Below are 12,431 nucleotides of genomic sequence, written 5' to 3' on the forward strand. Positions count from 1 at the left end.
CCCCCCAGTGCTGGGATTAAAGGCGTGTGCTGTGTGCCACGGCCGTCCAGCTAAAGGCAATCTCTTAACTGTGGGCTTCTGTACAATCAAATACAGTTTACATGGTTCTGATAAACAAGGCACAGAGTAAATATTCTCACTCTGAAAGGGTGGAATGGGGCATAACAAGGAAAAATTAAGCCAAACAGGTTAAAAACCTATCCTAAAGCTTCATGCCCAGTTCTGAGGCTGGGATGGAATCATCTGGGTTCCAGATGAACCCGAACCCCTTATTCTGTTGACTGCAGCACACACAGCCTTTCTCCTGGGCAGGTTGTGTTCTACACCCGCAGCTTTCCTCCACAGATATCTTACGACTCTGGAATGTCCCCAATTTCAGCTTCTGGTGTAGGAGGTCTTCTTTCTATGTGTTGCTTTCATTGGTTGAATAAAAAAAAACTGCCTTGGCCTTTTGATAGGGCAACCTTTAGGTGGGCGGAGTAGACAGAATAGGATGCTGGGAAGAAGAGAAGTGTGGCAGACACCATGGCTCTCTTCTCAGAGACAGACATTGGTTGGACTCATGCCGGTAAACCACAGTCAAGTGGCGATACACATTAACAGAGATGGGTTAAACTAATATGTGAGAGTTAGCCAAGAAGAAGCTAGAGAAAATGGGCCAGACAGTGTTTAATTAATACAATTTGTATGTTGTTATTTCAGGGTATAAGCTAGCCAGGCGGTGGGACACAGCCCGCTGCTGCTCCTCCTTACAACAAGCTTCCCTTCATACGGTGCCCCCTCAGGGTCTCTGCCACACACTGCCAGGCCTCACTAACTTTCTGGAATCCTGGTGCAACCCTCCATGACCCTCTGACTCTTACACTATCATGCTTGCAAAGCCAGGACCAGAGAGGCTTCTCTTCGATATGGCTAACCCCCTTATTGATTGCAGATCATTTAGAATCCACTCTTGTCTGCATCTTTAATTTCCCATGCTAAATTCCTTGACAAGTTGCGTATTTTTTCCTACCCGCTCACGGCCCTCTCTCACTGCAGACCTGGATGAAAGTGGTGAGCAGTAATCGGGACTCAGCCTGAAAGTTACTCTGTCCTAGGATGTCCTCTGCCCGACAAATTAGTCTTCTCAGGACACAGACAGAATGCAGATTCTTTGCATTTATGAGTGGGACATAAATGACCCTTAGCACAGTTCATGCAGTCCCAGGAGGCCACTAACACTTGTCTGTCCCTTTGTGCCTCTAGGGTGGCTTCTGAGATCAGCTTTAAAGGTCATGCTCTCCTCCCAGGGGAGAAAGGCAGGGATGCGGAGGACAGAAAGTGCTATGTCCTTGGGGACTATCTGTACACACCAGACTCTATGCTCCTGAATTCTCTCCTTCTTCCTCCTCAGGCTGACCTTCGGTGCATGCAGCTGGAGCTGGAACAGAAGCTCAAGTTGAACGAAAACGCCATTGCCAGACTCCAAGCCAACAATAAGTCTGTCTTGGTAAGGCTGACTCGGGTGACCTCTCTGGCTTCAGCATACTCGGCTGCCACTGCAGGGTTAGCGAGACCCATTTGGGGCTATAGGACATGGGTTAAAGATCCAGCAGAGATCTCAACAAGTGAACGTAGTAGGCACAGTTGACCACATTATGAGGTGCCTTCACCTTGTCAGGATTTCTTATAAAATTGACGTAAGTAGGATGAAGAGATGGATGAGGGGTTAAGAGCAGCAGATGCTGTTTAGGAGGACCACAGTTCAATTCCCAGAACCCATGTGATAGCTCACAACTGTCTTTACCTCCAGTTCCAGGGGATCTGATGACCTCTTCTGGCCTCTAGGAGCATCAGGAATGTGGTACACAGACATAAGTGCAGGCAAAGACCCATACACATAAAATAATAGTAAGGATATTTTTAAAATTGACTTAAGTTTTAAAACTGGTTAAATGGTTCACTTTTTAATAATATGAAATACACCCGGATTAGTCTTGAACTAACAGTTTTCCTCTCTCTCTCTCCCTCTCTCCCTCCCCACCCCTTTCCTCTTGGGTGGTACACACTCTCTCTTTCTTTTGACAGTTTCACTTTGTAGCTCACACTAGCCTAGAACTCACTATGTCGAACAGGTAGGACAAAATTTAGCAATCCTCCTGCAGCAGCCACTCAAGTGCTGCTGGGATGACAGACATACACCACCACATCAGGATTATATATGTTTTCTTAACTAACGCAAGTGTGTGTGTACGTTTGTGATTGGAGGTGTTTAGTCAGAGCTCCAGGAACTTTGTGTCCTCTGGCTTCTTCCATCCCAGTAAGCTGATCTGCTGGAAGCTGGAGAAAAGAATCAAGAACTCCTAGATTAGTCAGTGGCATTTGGTGAGGCCAGCGCTATGACAGGCAGCTTAGCTTTAGTCTCTTATGGTTTGATTTCAATTTCCCAATAGTAAGTTCCATAAATATCTCTCACTGGTGACAAGCCAAGAGTCACCAACTCGGAGGAGAATATAGGACACCTGCCCTGTGGCACTGAATTGGAAGTATCATCTTGCATGCTGAGAATGAATGATTCTGTCTACTTGACTCTCCACCAGTCACCCACACTTTATCCACTACCTATTCACCTACTCATCTACTTATCTACATGCCTGCCCATCCATCCATCCATCCATCCATCCATCCATCAATCCACCCATCCCCCTATCCATCTTCCCATCCATTCATCCATCCATCCATCATCCACCCAACTACCCATCCATCTATCCATCTATCCATCTAATTATCCATCACCTACCCACTTATAAATTTATTCTAAACCAGTATCCAACTTAATTTCTGTCTCCTGAATGTTTATAATTAACTAGGTGTTGAAGGATAAAAACCTTCCTTATTAACAGACCTTTTAACTACTGTGTTTTCTGTATCTCCTAGCAGTCAGGCCACACCCCTGCAGTCTCTCCCTCTTAAGACACACAGCTGATAAGCCCTACCTCTCCCTTGCAGCTGCAGAATAGGTTTATGGTCCTACTTTGTGCTTCCCTTCATGCCCCTTGGCATGTAGGCTAAGTCAGGTTAGGTCACAGTGTAACACTTAGCCCTGCTCTCCATGAAAACCTATGGGATGGAGGGACTCCCTTTGTTCTAGGGGCCTAAGGGAACTGACATACCTAGAGAGTCCTGCCTCTCTCTTCAGGGTTCTTCATGGCTGCAAGATGTCATGGGATGCACACTCTGAAAAAAGCTAGGCAGTCTCTAATGTCAGATATCAGTGTCCTCTGTTCAGAACTCATTTTCTTTGTTAAAGGGACGGTCTCTTTCTAAAGAAAGAAAAAAAGTTGCTCCTGTAAAGTCTCAGAGACTTGATCTGCAGGTTCTGGATGATTTGGAGGATCCCACAGGGCACTGCTCTGGCTCTTTAATCTGACTCCTACTTAGTTTCCATAAAGACATGGTGGCCAGAGACATAGTGCATGGCCCACATACGCCAGGAATGTGGAGACACACAGAGAGATGTTAAGACTGTCTCGGACTCTTCCAATTGCCTGGATGGGAGAATATGGGATTGTTGTTTTCTTGTCAGAGAATGATTCAGTACATTCTGAATGGGTGTGTGCATATCCTCAGAATTTTAAAACCATTAACTACTGAATTTGCATGGCATACTAGTCATGGCTTGGGAAGTAATTAACATCATTCACACATTTCATTACTGTGCAAATAAACATTTCCCAATGGGAAGGTGTAGGAAGGAGATGCCACAGCAGGAGCGAGAGCCTCATCCACCAACATCATCCATCATCAATATCATCAACCATCAGGTGCCTCCCTTAGGCTAGCCTTAGGGTGGCCTCTGATGGAATGGGGAAGGATATGGCCTTGAATTTTGTCTTCAGACTAACTCCATCTAGCCTCATATAACTGTTCTTTTCTGAGGAACCTACATATTGTAACTATGGAGGCTCTTTTCCCACGACACCTTCATATTGATTTCCATGTCTTTTTCTGTGCCTGCATTTTAGAGTCTGTTTAAAAAGTGGTCATAAGCCAGAGAAGCAAAGCCAAGCAGTGCGGCACTGCACTGGTCGTATAAACACCACTTACTAGTCTAGGAATTCTTGACTCTTTTCTCCAGTCTCTAGTACGTAAGACTAGGAATCCACTCTGTTCAGACAGAACATCCTCTCGTGAGAGAAGCAGCCCAGGTACATACAACTCCTGGATCTCTGAGTAAAAACTACCAACAACCCCTACCAGCCAAACACATCTTGGTTCAGAAATCATATACAGCTTGTCATGGTGACCCACACCTGTAATCTCAGTGCTTGGGAGGTTGAGACAGGAGGATTGCCAAGAGTTTAAAGCCAATCTGGATAGGGAGTGGGCAGGACAGGGAGTCCCTACTTGCTTCTGTGACTCATGAAACATGGATTCCTACTACCTGATGGGTGCGAAGGGTAATTGAGCCAGAGAGCCGGAAAGTTAGTTAATGTGGAGCTTGGATAAGATACCAACAGCTCTACAACCTCCACTCCAACCCCTTAAAGCAAAGGCTGTAAGCAAAACTGACTTGTCTTCCAAGGTGGATTCCTCCCTCTTTTCTTTCATAGTCTATTTTCAGTGTTAAAATATACTTTAACAATTAGATTGAAATCGGGTCATGTGCTGAGACAGTGTACAATGATGAGTCCATATTCCATGGCTATATAGTTTGTTTGGCTCGAATTTATTATTTTTGGAGGTTCATAATTGTATGTGTACAAGGTAGTTTCTGTGAGGGTCTCATGGTGGCTAATGCCATTGTGGCAAGAATGTATACAGAAGAGAGACAGAGAGGTCAGAAGAGCAAGACTCACTTTCGTTTGTTTTGTTTTGTTTTTTTATAGACAAGGTTTCTCTGTGTATCTCCGGCTGTCCTGGAACCTACTCTGTAGATCAGGCTAGCCTCAAACTCACAGAGAACCACTTGTCTCTGTCTCCCTGAGTGCTGGGATTAAAGGCGTGCACCACTGCTGCCCAGCTAAGACTCACTTTTTTTTTTTTTATAACAACCCTTTCACAGGAACTGATGAGGGTTGGGGCCCAGGAAAACTGCCTCAGTTCCTCCCGAGGGTACAGGCAGAGTCCTCTATGACTCTTCCATTTCCTTCTACTGCAATGCCTGACACTTTGGGAACCCAGCACATGGACAAACCACATCTGAACCATGGCTGTGATCAAACACACAGGTGCTGATCATAACTCTCTGATTTGGGGCAAATCACTGGTGTCTCTATTTTCTCATCTCAGCGACAGGGAGCATCATGGCGTCTTCTTGTTAGGGAGGATGCGAGGAGATGGGACGTTTGGCCCAGTGTCTGCCACAGAGCAGCACTGACTCATCCTGGTTGCTGCACTTATAATTCCATATCATCATACAAGTAACCAGACAGGCAGCAAGGACCCCAGACTGCCTCACGCTGCCCTGGCACCTGCACACGACCATTTATCCCAGGGCTTTTCCTGGTCTGGGCTGGAGGAATTTGGAGAAACTGCTCTCTCTCTTTATTAATGGTACCACAGCGTATTTGCTTCACGTTCTATCCAGCTCTAGCCTGAGGAAACCAGCAGAGAGTGTTAAAGCTGACGTGCAGTGAGTGTGTGGGCATTCCATACACTCTTCAGGACCCTCTCCAGGAAGGATGCTCCTTGCTCTCTTCCCTTCTGCTGACAGCTATAGATCACAAGGGCTGACTGGAGATTGTTTTCCCAGCATTTCATTCCAAGGTCCAGCCTGAACCAGGCTCTTCTATCTGCTGCCATCTTTCCTTCTTGCCTACTCTTTCCAAAGATGTTGGCTCCCACCGGCACTGTGACAGCCCTTTCCTGATCAGGATTCTCATTTTGAGTTGCTGCCTCCTTGGAGAGCGGGGTGCTTGTGTACCTCCCTGAGGACATCAGCCACTTTCACTTCCCTCAGAAGCCTGATGTAGGCCTAGCCCTGGCCCTGAATTGGCAGAACTGAAAACAGAACCTGGAGAGAGATCTCAGTTATGTGGGCAGTGCGGGTGTGGAAGATGCTGAGGCAGGCAGCAAATGGGCCCTGGGCTATCGGGAGGGGATATGGGGATCAGGACAAAGGAATCTATATCCAGGACTGTTTCCGGAAGTGCACTCAGTGATGTGCAATTGTTTGGGTGCCACAGTCACCAACACTCTCTAAACCTTCATGGGGACTGCCTGCTAGAGACCCTGGAATATCTTTTGGCTCAGCTAATGGCCATTTACACAAGGCATAAAGAAAGGCTAAGAATACTTACACAAAACAGCACAATCATTTCTCTCTCTTGAAATATATTTTTTTTATCAAATATACTGAACACTACTACTGCCCTTATGACAACCAGGACAGTGGTTATCACAACCTGTGGGTCATGACCCCTTTGGGGTCCAATGACCCTTTCACAGGGGTCCTACATCAGATATCCTGCATATTAGATATTTACATTATGATTCATAACAGTAGCAAAACTACAGATATGAAATAGCAACAAAAACATTATGGTTGGTGGGGCCACCACGCATGAGGAACTGTGTGAAAGGGTCACAGCATTAGGAAGTTTGAGAACCCCAGAATTAGTGTCTACCTAGAAGAGCACATCTGCTTTCCCAGGAACCCAGAATTCCCACAAGCACAAAACTGCCTCTTACGGTCTGGTGTCCCTTAATCTTTGGACTTCTCAGCTTCCTGGTTATGGGTGTTGTGCTCTGACCACGCTGGAAGACTGATGGGGTCTCGCCTGCTTCCCACTCCTTCCCTACCAGGCGTCAGTGTCAGAGGTAAAGGTGGTAACTGAAGAGAAGTTTGGGGAACTCCTTGCAGCTGTGAGGAAGGCCCAGGCCGATGTCATGCTGTTCTTAGAAGAGAAGGAACAGGCTGCGCTGAATCAGGTCAACGGCATCAAGACCCACCTGGAGTACAGGAGCACAGAGATGGAGAAAAGCAAGCAGGAGCTGGAGAGGCTGGCCGCCATCAGCAACACTGTGCTCTTCCTGGAGGTACGGAGGCTGGGGGCGGGGCCGGGACCCTCCTCGCGTCTGGCCTGAGACACACCCGTGAACGGGACTATCTTTTCACACAGGGAACTGTAGAAACAGGAGAGTCAGGGCTTGATTCATCAGGAAACAGCAATCCAGGAGGGACTGAGAGAACCGCGCAGAGTTGGGACGGCCCTGGAAGGGGACTCACGTTCTAGGTTCTGTATGCGGCGCCAGATAGAGGCGACCATGTGCAAAGACGGGACTGTGAGAGAGCATGACTCGCTCAAGGAGCCAAGGCGCTTTGACAAGGAATGGGTGTGGGGTCTGCAGTGACTCCTCACTTACCAAACCGACAGGTCGGAGTAAAGAATCTGCAACTTTTCTTTCAGTTTTACTATTTCAAATACAAACAATTTCTTGCTTTTGCTTTTTAAACAATTCCCTTCTATTTGCAGAAAATCAAATACGGTGAAAATCAGAAATATATGAAAGAAAAAACAAACAAAAATGCTTGTAACCTCAGTACCCAAAGACAGACATAGTTAATCTTTCAAAGAGTGAGACATACAACAACAACAACAAACCCCAGAAAAACAAAAAACAAATGTGGATAGTCTCTTTCTTTCTCTGCTTTGTTTTGCAATTCCAAACACACACACACACACACACACACACACACACACACACATGGAGATTCGTTGGGTTGACAAGAACTGAGGATTGGCTTGGGAATCTCTAGATGCAGCAGCCGTAGACGGTTCTTCCATCCTTACCACAACCTGTACTTAAGCTATGGAAAGAGAAAGAATTCAGAAATGACCGAGGTAAGAATGTTCTTACTCTCTGGTCCTCAGTCTGATTTATATATGGAAGCTGTCTGTGATCATACATCTTTTGACAGTAAGAAACCAACTTTCCAGATGAGTGGTGGTGGCGCACGCCTTTAATCCCAACACTTGCACTCGGGAGGCAGAGGTGGATGGATCTCTGTGAGTTTGAGGCCAGCCTGCTCTAGAGAGTGAGTGCAAGGACCGGCTCCAAAGCTACACAGAGAAATCCTGTTTCAGAAAAAAAAAAGAAAAGAAAAGAAAAAGAAAGAAAGAAAGAAAAAAAGAAAGAAACAAACAAACCCATTTTCCCACTTGATTTTAAGAAGACGCACATCCTCTATAGGGCCCCAAGCATAGAAAACACTTTATATGGACTTTCTCTGTGAAGCACGCATTGCCATCAGCCCATTTCAAAGATGCAGAAAGAGATAAGTTGAGAAGAGCTACCTGACTCTGTTTCCCTTCCCGCAGGAGTACTGCAAGTTTAAGAAGACTGAAGAGGCTGCCTCCCCCAGCATTTACATAGGGCTGAAGGATAAACTCTCAGGCATCCGCAAGGTCATCACAGACTCAACCCTGCACTTAATCCAGCTGCTGGAGAGCTATAAGGAGAAGCTCCAGGAGTCTGCCAGGGAAGGTGAGGAACTAAGAGGGAATCTGGGAAGGAAGGGAGAAAGAAGCATTTCAAAGCCATTCCTTGGCTAGGCCAATGGTGATTCTTCTCTCGACTTTATAATCTGTCATATTGCATCAGCTTTCTGGGACTGACTTCTCAGGCTGATGATGCCTGGGTTTTGAGTGGCTTCTGTGTCAGCCTGGGGTCTTCTCCAGTAGGGGTTGTCTGGTACATGGAGTGTGCCCAGGTTCCCAGGCACCAGACCCTCCAGAAGCCTGGGCAAGGGCAGCCTGTTTCTTGGGTTCTCCCAGCTACCTGGACAGGTGCTATTCACAACTCTCTGATTTTCTAGAGGAATATGACATCCAAACTCAAGTGTCTGCCATTGTCCAGCGCAAGTATAGGACCTCAAAACCTGAGCCCAGAACCCGGGATGAGTTTCTCCAATGTAAGTAGTGAAAGGTATCCCCTTCTGCATGCTGATGGCAGTGGATTGCTGTTCCAAAGCAAGAACCATGGTATCTTATAGAGGATTTAGGTTCTTATAACTGCTCATCTATACCTAAACGATATAAAGTTTCTAATTGAAAATTTTCTTCCTGAAATAAATTAAGAAACACAAAAAATGGATAAAAATTCCTATATCCCTACCTATGACCCAGTTTCTCTAAAATGTTGATGTCATACATAACTATGATACATCGTGCAAGAAATTAGCATTGTTGCAATATTATTAACAACTTTGCAGATTTTTTTTCAGGCTGTTCTAGTTACTTTTCTATTGCTGTGATAAAACGTCATAACCAAGGAAGTTTATAAAATATAAAAAAGTGTTTATTGGGAGTTGACAGTTTTAGAGGGTTATAGAGTCCACGACTATCATGGCAGGGAGCATGGTAGCAGGCAGGCATGGTACTGAAGCAGGAGCTGAGCGTTTACACATTGAGAGACAACCTAGAGGCAGGGAGAGAAAGGAGATACTAGGAATAATGTGGACTTTTGAAACCCCTAAGCCCATCCCCAGTGACAGACACATCTCCTCCATCAAGCTCACACCCCTAATCCTTCCCAGACAGTTCCACTCACTGGGGACCAAGAATTCAAATAAACGAGCCTGGGGGGGGGGGTGCGTTCTCATTCAAACCACCACATTGGCCCAAAGTTGAACTCAGGAGCACAGATGTGTGTTCTGGTTTCCTTTCTGTTGCTGTGACTACAGTCTGAACAAAAGTAACTTGGGGGAGGAAAGGGTTTATCTCATCCTACCTTTTTGGGACACAGTCTATCATGGAAAGTCAGGGCAGAAGTTCAAAGCAGGGACTTGAAGCAGAAACCACGGGGAATGCTGCTTGAAGGCTTGTTTAATCATAGCCTCGTGCTTATTTAACCGAGGGTTGATGGCGCCCACAGTGGGCTGGGCCTTCCTGGATCAATTAATAATCAATACAACCTCCCCAGACTTGCCCACAGACTAATCTGATTGAGACAATTCTATTGGGGCTTTCGTCTTAGGTGACTCTAGGCTGTGTCAAATTGACAAAGCTAACCAGGACCCATGTTCTCATGTTTTCTTAATCCTCTCCAGTCCGTATCAGTCCCTCAGACTTTCTTTGCATTTCATGACTTGGCATTTTGAAACGTACTGTCCATTTATCACATAGGTCACTTTTAAGTCTGCCTTGACAAAATCTTATTATTATTGCATTGATGTGGTCTGGTAGCATTTTGGTTTTTGTCACAGGGTCTCCACATGTATGTAGCCCAGGCTGGCTTTAAACTCTTGGTCCTCTTGTCTCTGCTTCCCAATTAGAGATTAGAAATGTGTGCCCATACCCAACTGTTACCATTTTCAAAAGCACTGTATTTCTAGCCAGACATGGTAGAACATGTCTATAACCTTGGCAACCTCTAAGCATTGCACTCACGAGGTCAAGGTAGGAGAATGGTGTGCTCAAGGCCAGCCTAGGTTATGCGGTGAGACTCTAAGGCAATTGACCAACCAATCAGGGCTGGAGAGATAGTTCGGTGGTTAAGGATACTTGCTGCTCTTCCAGAGGATCCAAGTTCAATTCATAGAACCCACATGGCAGCTCACAATTGTCCAATTCCAGTTTCAGGGGATCTAACATCCTCTTCTGGATTCTGAGGGCACCAGGCATGCATGTGGTGCACAGACATACATACAGGCAAACATTCACACACAACAAATAAAAGTGACCCATTCCTAAGCCATGCTTTGTGATAGAACACATTTAAGAGGGCTATCAAACATACTGTATCATACATACATACTGTAGACTTGCAAAAAGGAAGTATCCCCACCACCCATATGCCTATGATATATGTGACATTACACATTAATCAGCATGATTTAGCCATTCCATGGTGAAAACATATTTCCAAATACCATGTGGTGTATAAGAAATGCAAACAAATGTCTATATGTCAGCCAGAGCTCAAAGTGACGCGGTAGTCGACAGTTCATCATTTCACCTCCCAGCAGAAGGAACTTCACTGCAGTCAGCTGATTTTTTGTAGCATCCTTATGGAACATGCAGCTGGGTTTAAAGCTGTCTTCTATGTTTCCTCAGATGCATGCGACATCACATTTGACCCAGACACAGCGCACAGGTACCTTCGCTTGCAGGAGGACAACCGCAAGGTCACCAACACCACGCCCTGGGAGCACCCCTACCCGGACCTCCCCAGCAGGTTCTTGCACTGGCGGCAGGTGCTGTCCCAGCAGAGCTTGTACCTGCACAGGTATTACTTTGAGGTGGAGATCTCTGGAGGCGGCACCTATGTTGGCTTGACCTGCAAAGGCATTGACCGTAAAGGGGAGGAGCGAAACAGCTGCATTTCCGGAAATAACTTCTCCTGGAGCGTTCACTGGAACGGCAAGGAGTTCACAGCCTGGCACAGCGACACAGAGACCCCGCTCAAGGCAGGCCCTTTCCGGAGGCTCGGGATCTACGTCAGCTTCCCAGGAGGAACCCTTTCCTTCTATGGCGTGGAGTATGATACCATGACTCTGATCCACAAGTTTGACTGCAAGTTCTCAGAGCCAGTCTACGCTGCCTTCTGGCTGTCTAAGAAGGAAAACGCCATCCGGATTGTGGATCTGGGAGAGGAGCCCGAGAAGCCTGCTCCATCCTCCGTGGAGGCTGCTCCCTAGATTCTAGGATCCGCCTCCCAGACTTTGCTAATCTCCATGACTGGCAGCAGCTGGGTTTTAAGGTGGTAGTTGGCTCTGGAAACTGTGTGGATCCTAAATGAATGAACTTTCCTGCCTGCTTGTCATTACAGTTCATGCACGAATGCAGAAACTCTAAGGCACCAAAGCTTCCCCCCATATCTTCTAATGATGGGTCTTCTCAGGTCATTGTCGCCCTTTACAGTTTATAGAATTATAGACTAATTTATAACTAAGACTCTTCAGAGCATAACAAGACTGCACAGGAATCATAATAAATCACAAACACATGGTTGTGAATTTCTTACGGACTTGACGGTGTCTGGAGTATTTTCTCTGTGTTGGTTCACATCATCTTCATGGTGTAAACATTTATATTGTCCTCATGCTAGATAGTAAGAGACATGGCTAGGACAGTTAGCTAGCTTGTTCATGGTCAGTCTGGCCAATCCGTAAATGAGGCATAGAGCTGGGACTCAAGTCTGGGCGGGATGTTGTTGAACTTGGGACCATGTGTTATGCTTGCCTCATTAGATCATTGTGGTGGTTTGAAAGAAAATGGCCCCCAAAGGAAGGGGCACTGTTAGGAGGTAGGTGTGGCCTTGTTGGAGGAGGCGTGTCACTGCGGGAGTGGACTTTGAGGTCTCTTTTCCTCAAGCTTCCCTCAGTGTGACAGTCAATTGACTTCCTGTTGCCTGCAAGGCGTAGTCATGGTCTCCATCATGACCATGATGGACTGAACCTCCAAACTGTAACCGAGCCCCCTCAAGTAAATGCTTTCCTTTTAAGA

The 12,431-nt window shown here is 46.2% G+C and overlaps 1 protein-coding gene across 1 annotated transcript in view; it reads left to right on the forward strand.

Moving 5' to 3' along the window:
• Window positions 1-12,431, forward strand: part of Trim16 (tripartite motif containing 16) — a 19,995-nt gene extending 7,564 nt beyond the window's left edge. Inside the window, exons 2-6 of the mRNA XM_050163763.1 lie at window positions 1,394-1,489; window positions 6,787-7,020; window positions 8,304-8,469; window positions 8,801-8,896; window positions 11,040-12,431. Coding sequence (XP_050019720.1) covers window positions 1,394-1,489; window positions 6,787-7,020; window positions 8,304-8,469; window positions 8,801-8,896; window positions 11,040-11,623 — 1,176 coding nt within the window. The 3' untranslated portion in view covers window positions 11,624-12,431. The remainder of the gene's footprint in view (window positions 1-1,393; window positions 1,490-6,786; window positions 7,021-8,303; window positions 8,470-8,800; window positions 8,897-11,039) is intronic.

Source organism: Alexandromys fortis, unplaced genomic scaffold (assembly GCF_014885135.2).
Source record: "Alexandromys fortis isolate MF-2015 unplaced genomic scaffold, M_Fortis_MF-2015_v1.1 scaffold_149, whole genome shotgun sequence".
NCBI classification, from domain to species: Eukaryota; Metazoa; Chordata; class Mammalia; order Rodentia; family Cricetidae; genus Alexandromys; species Alexandromys fortis.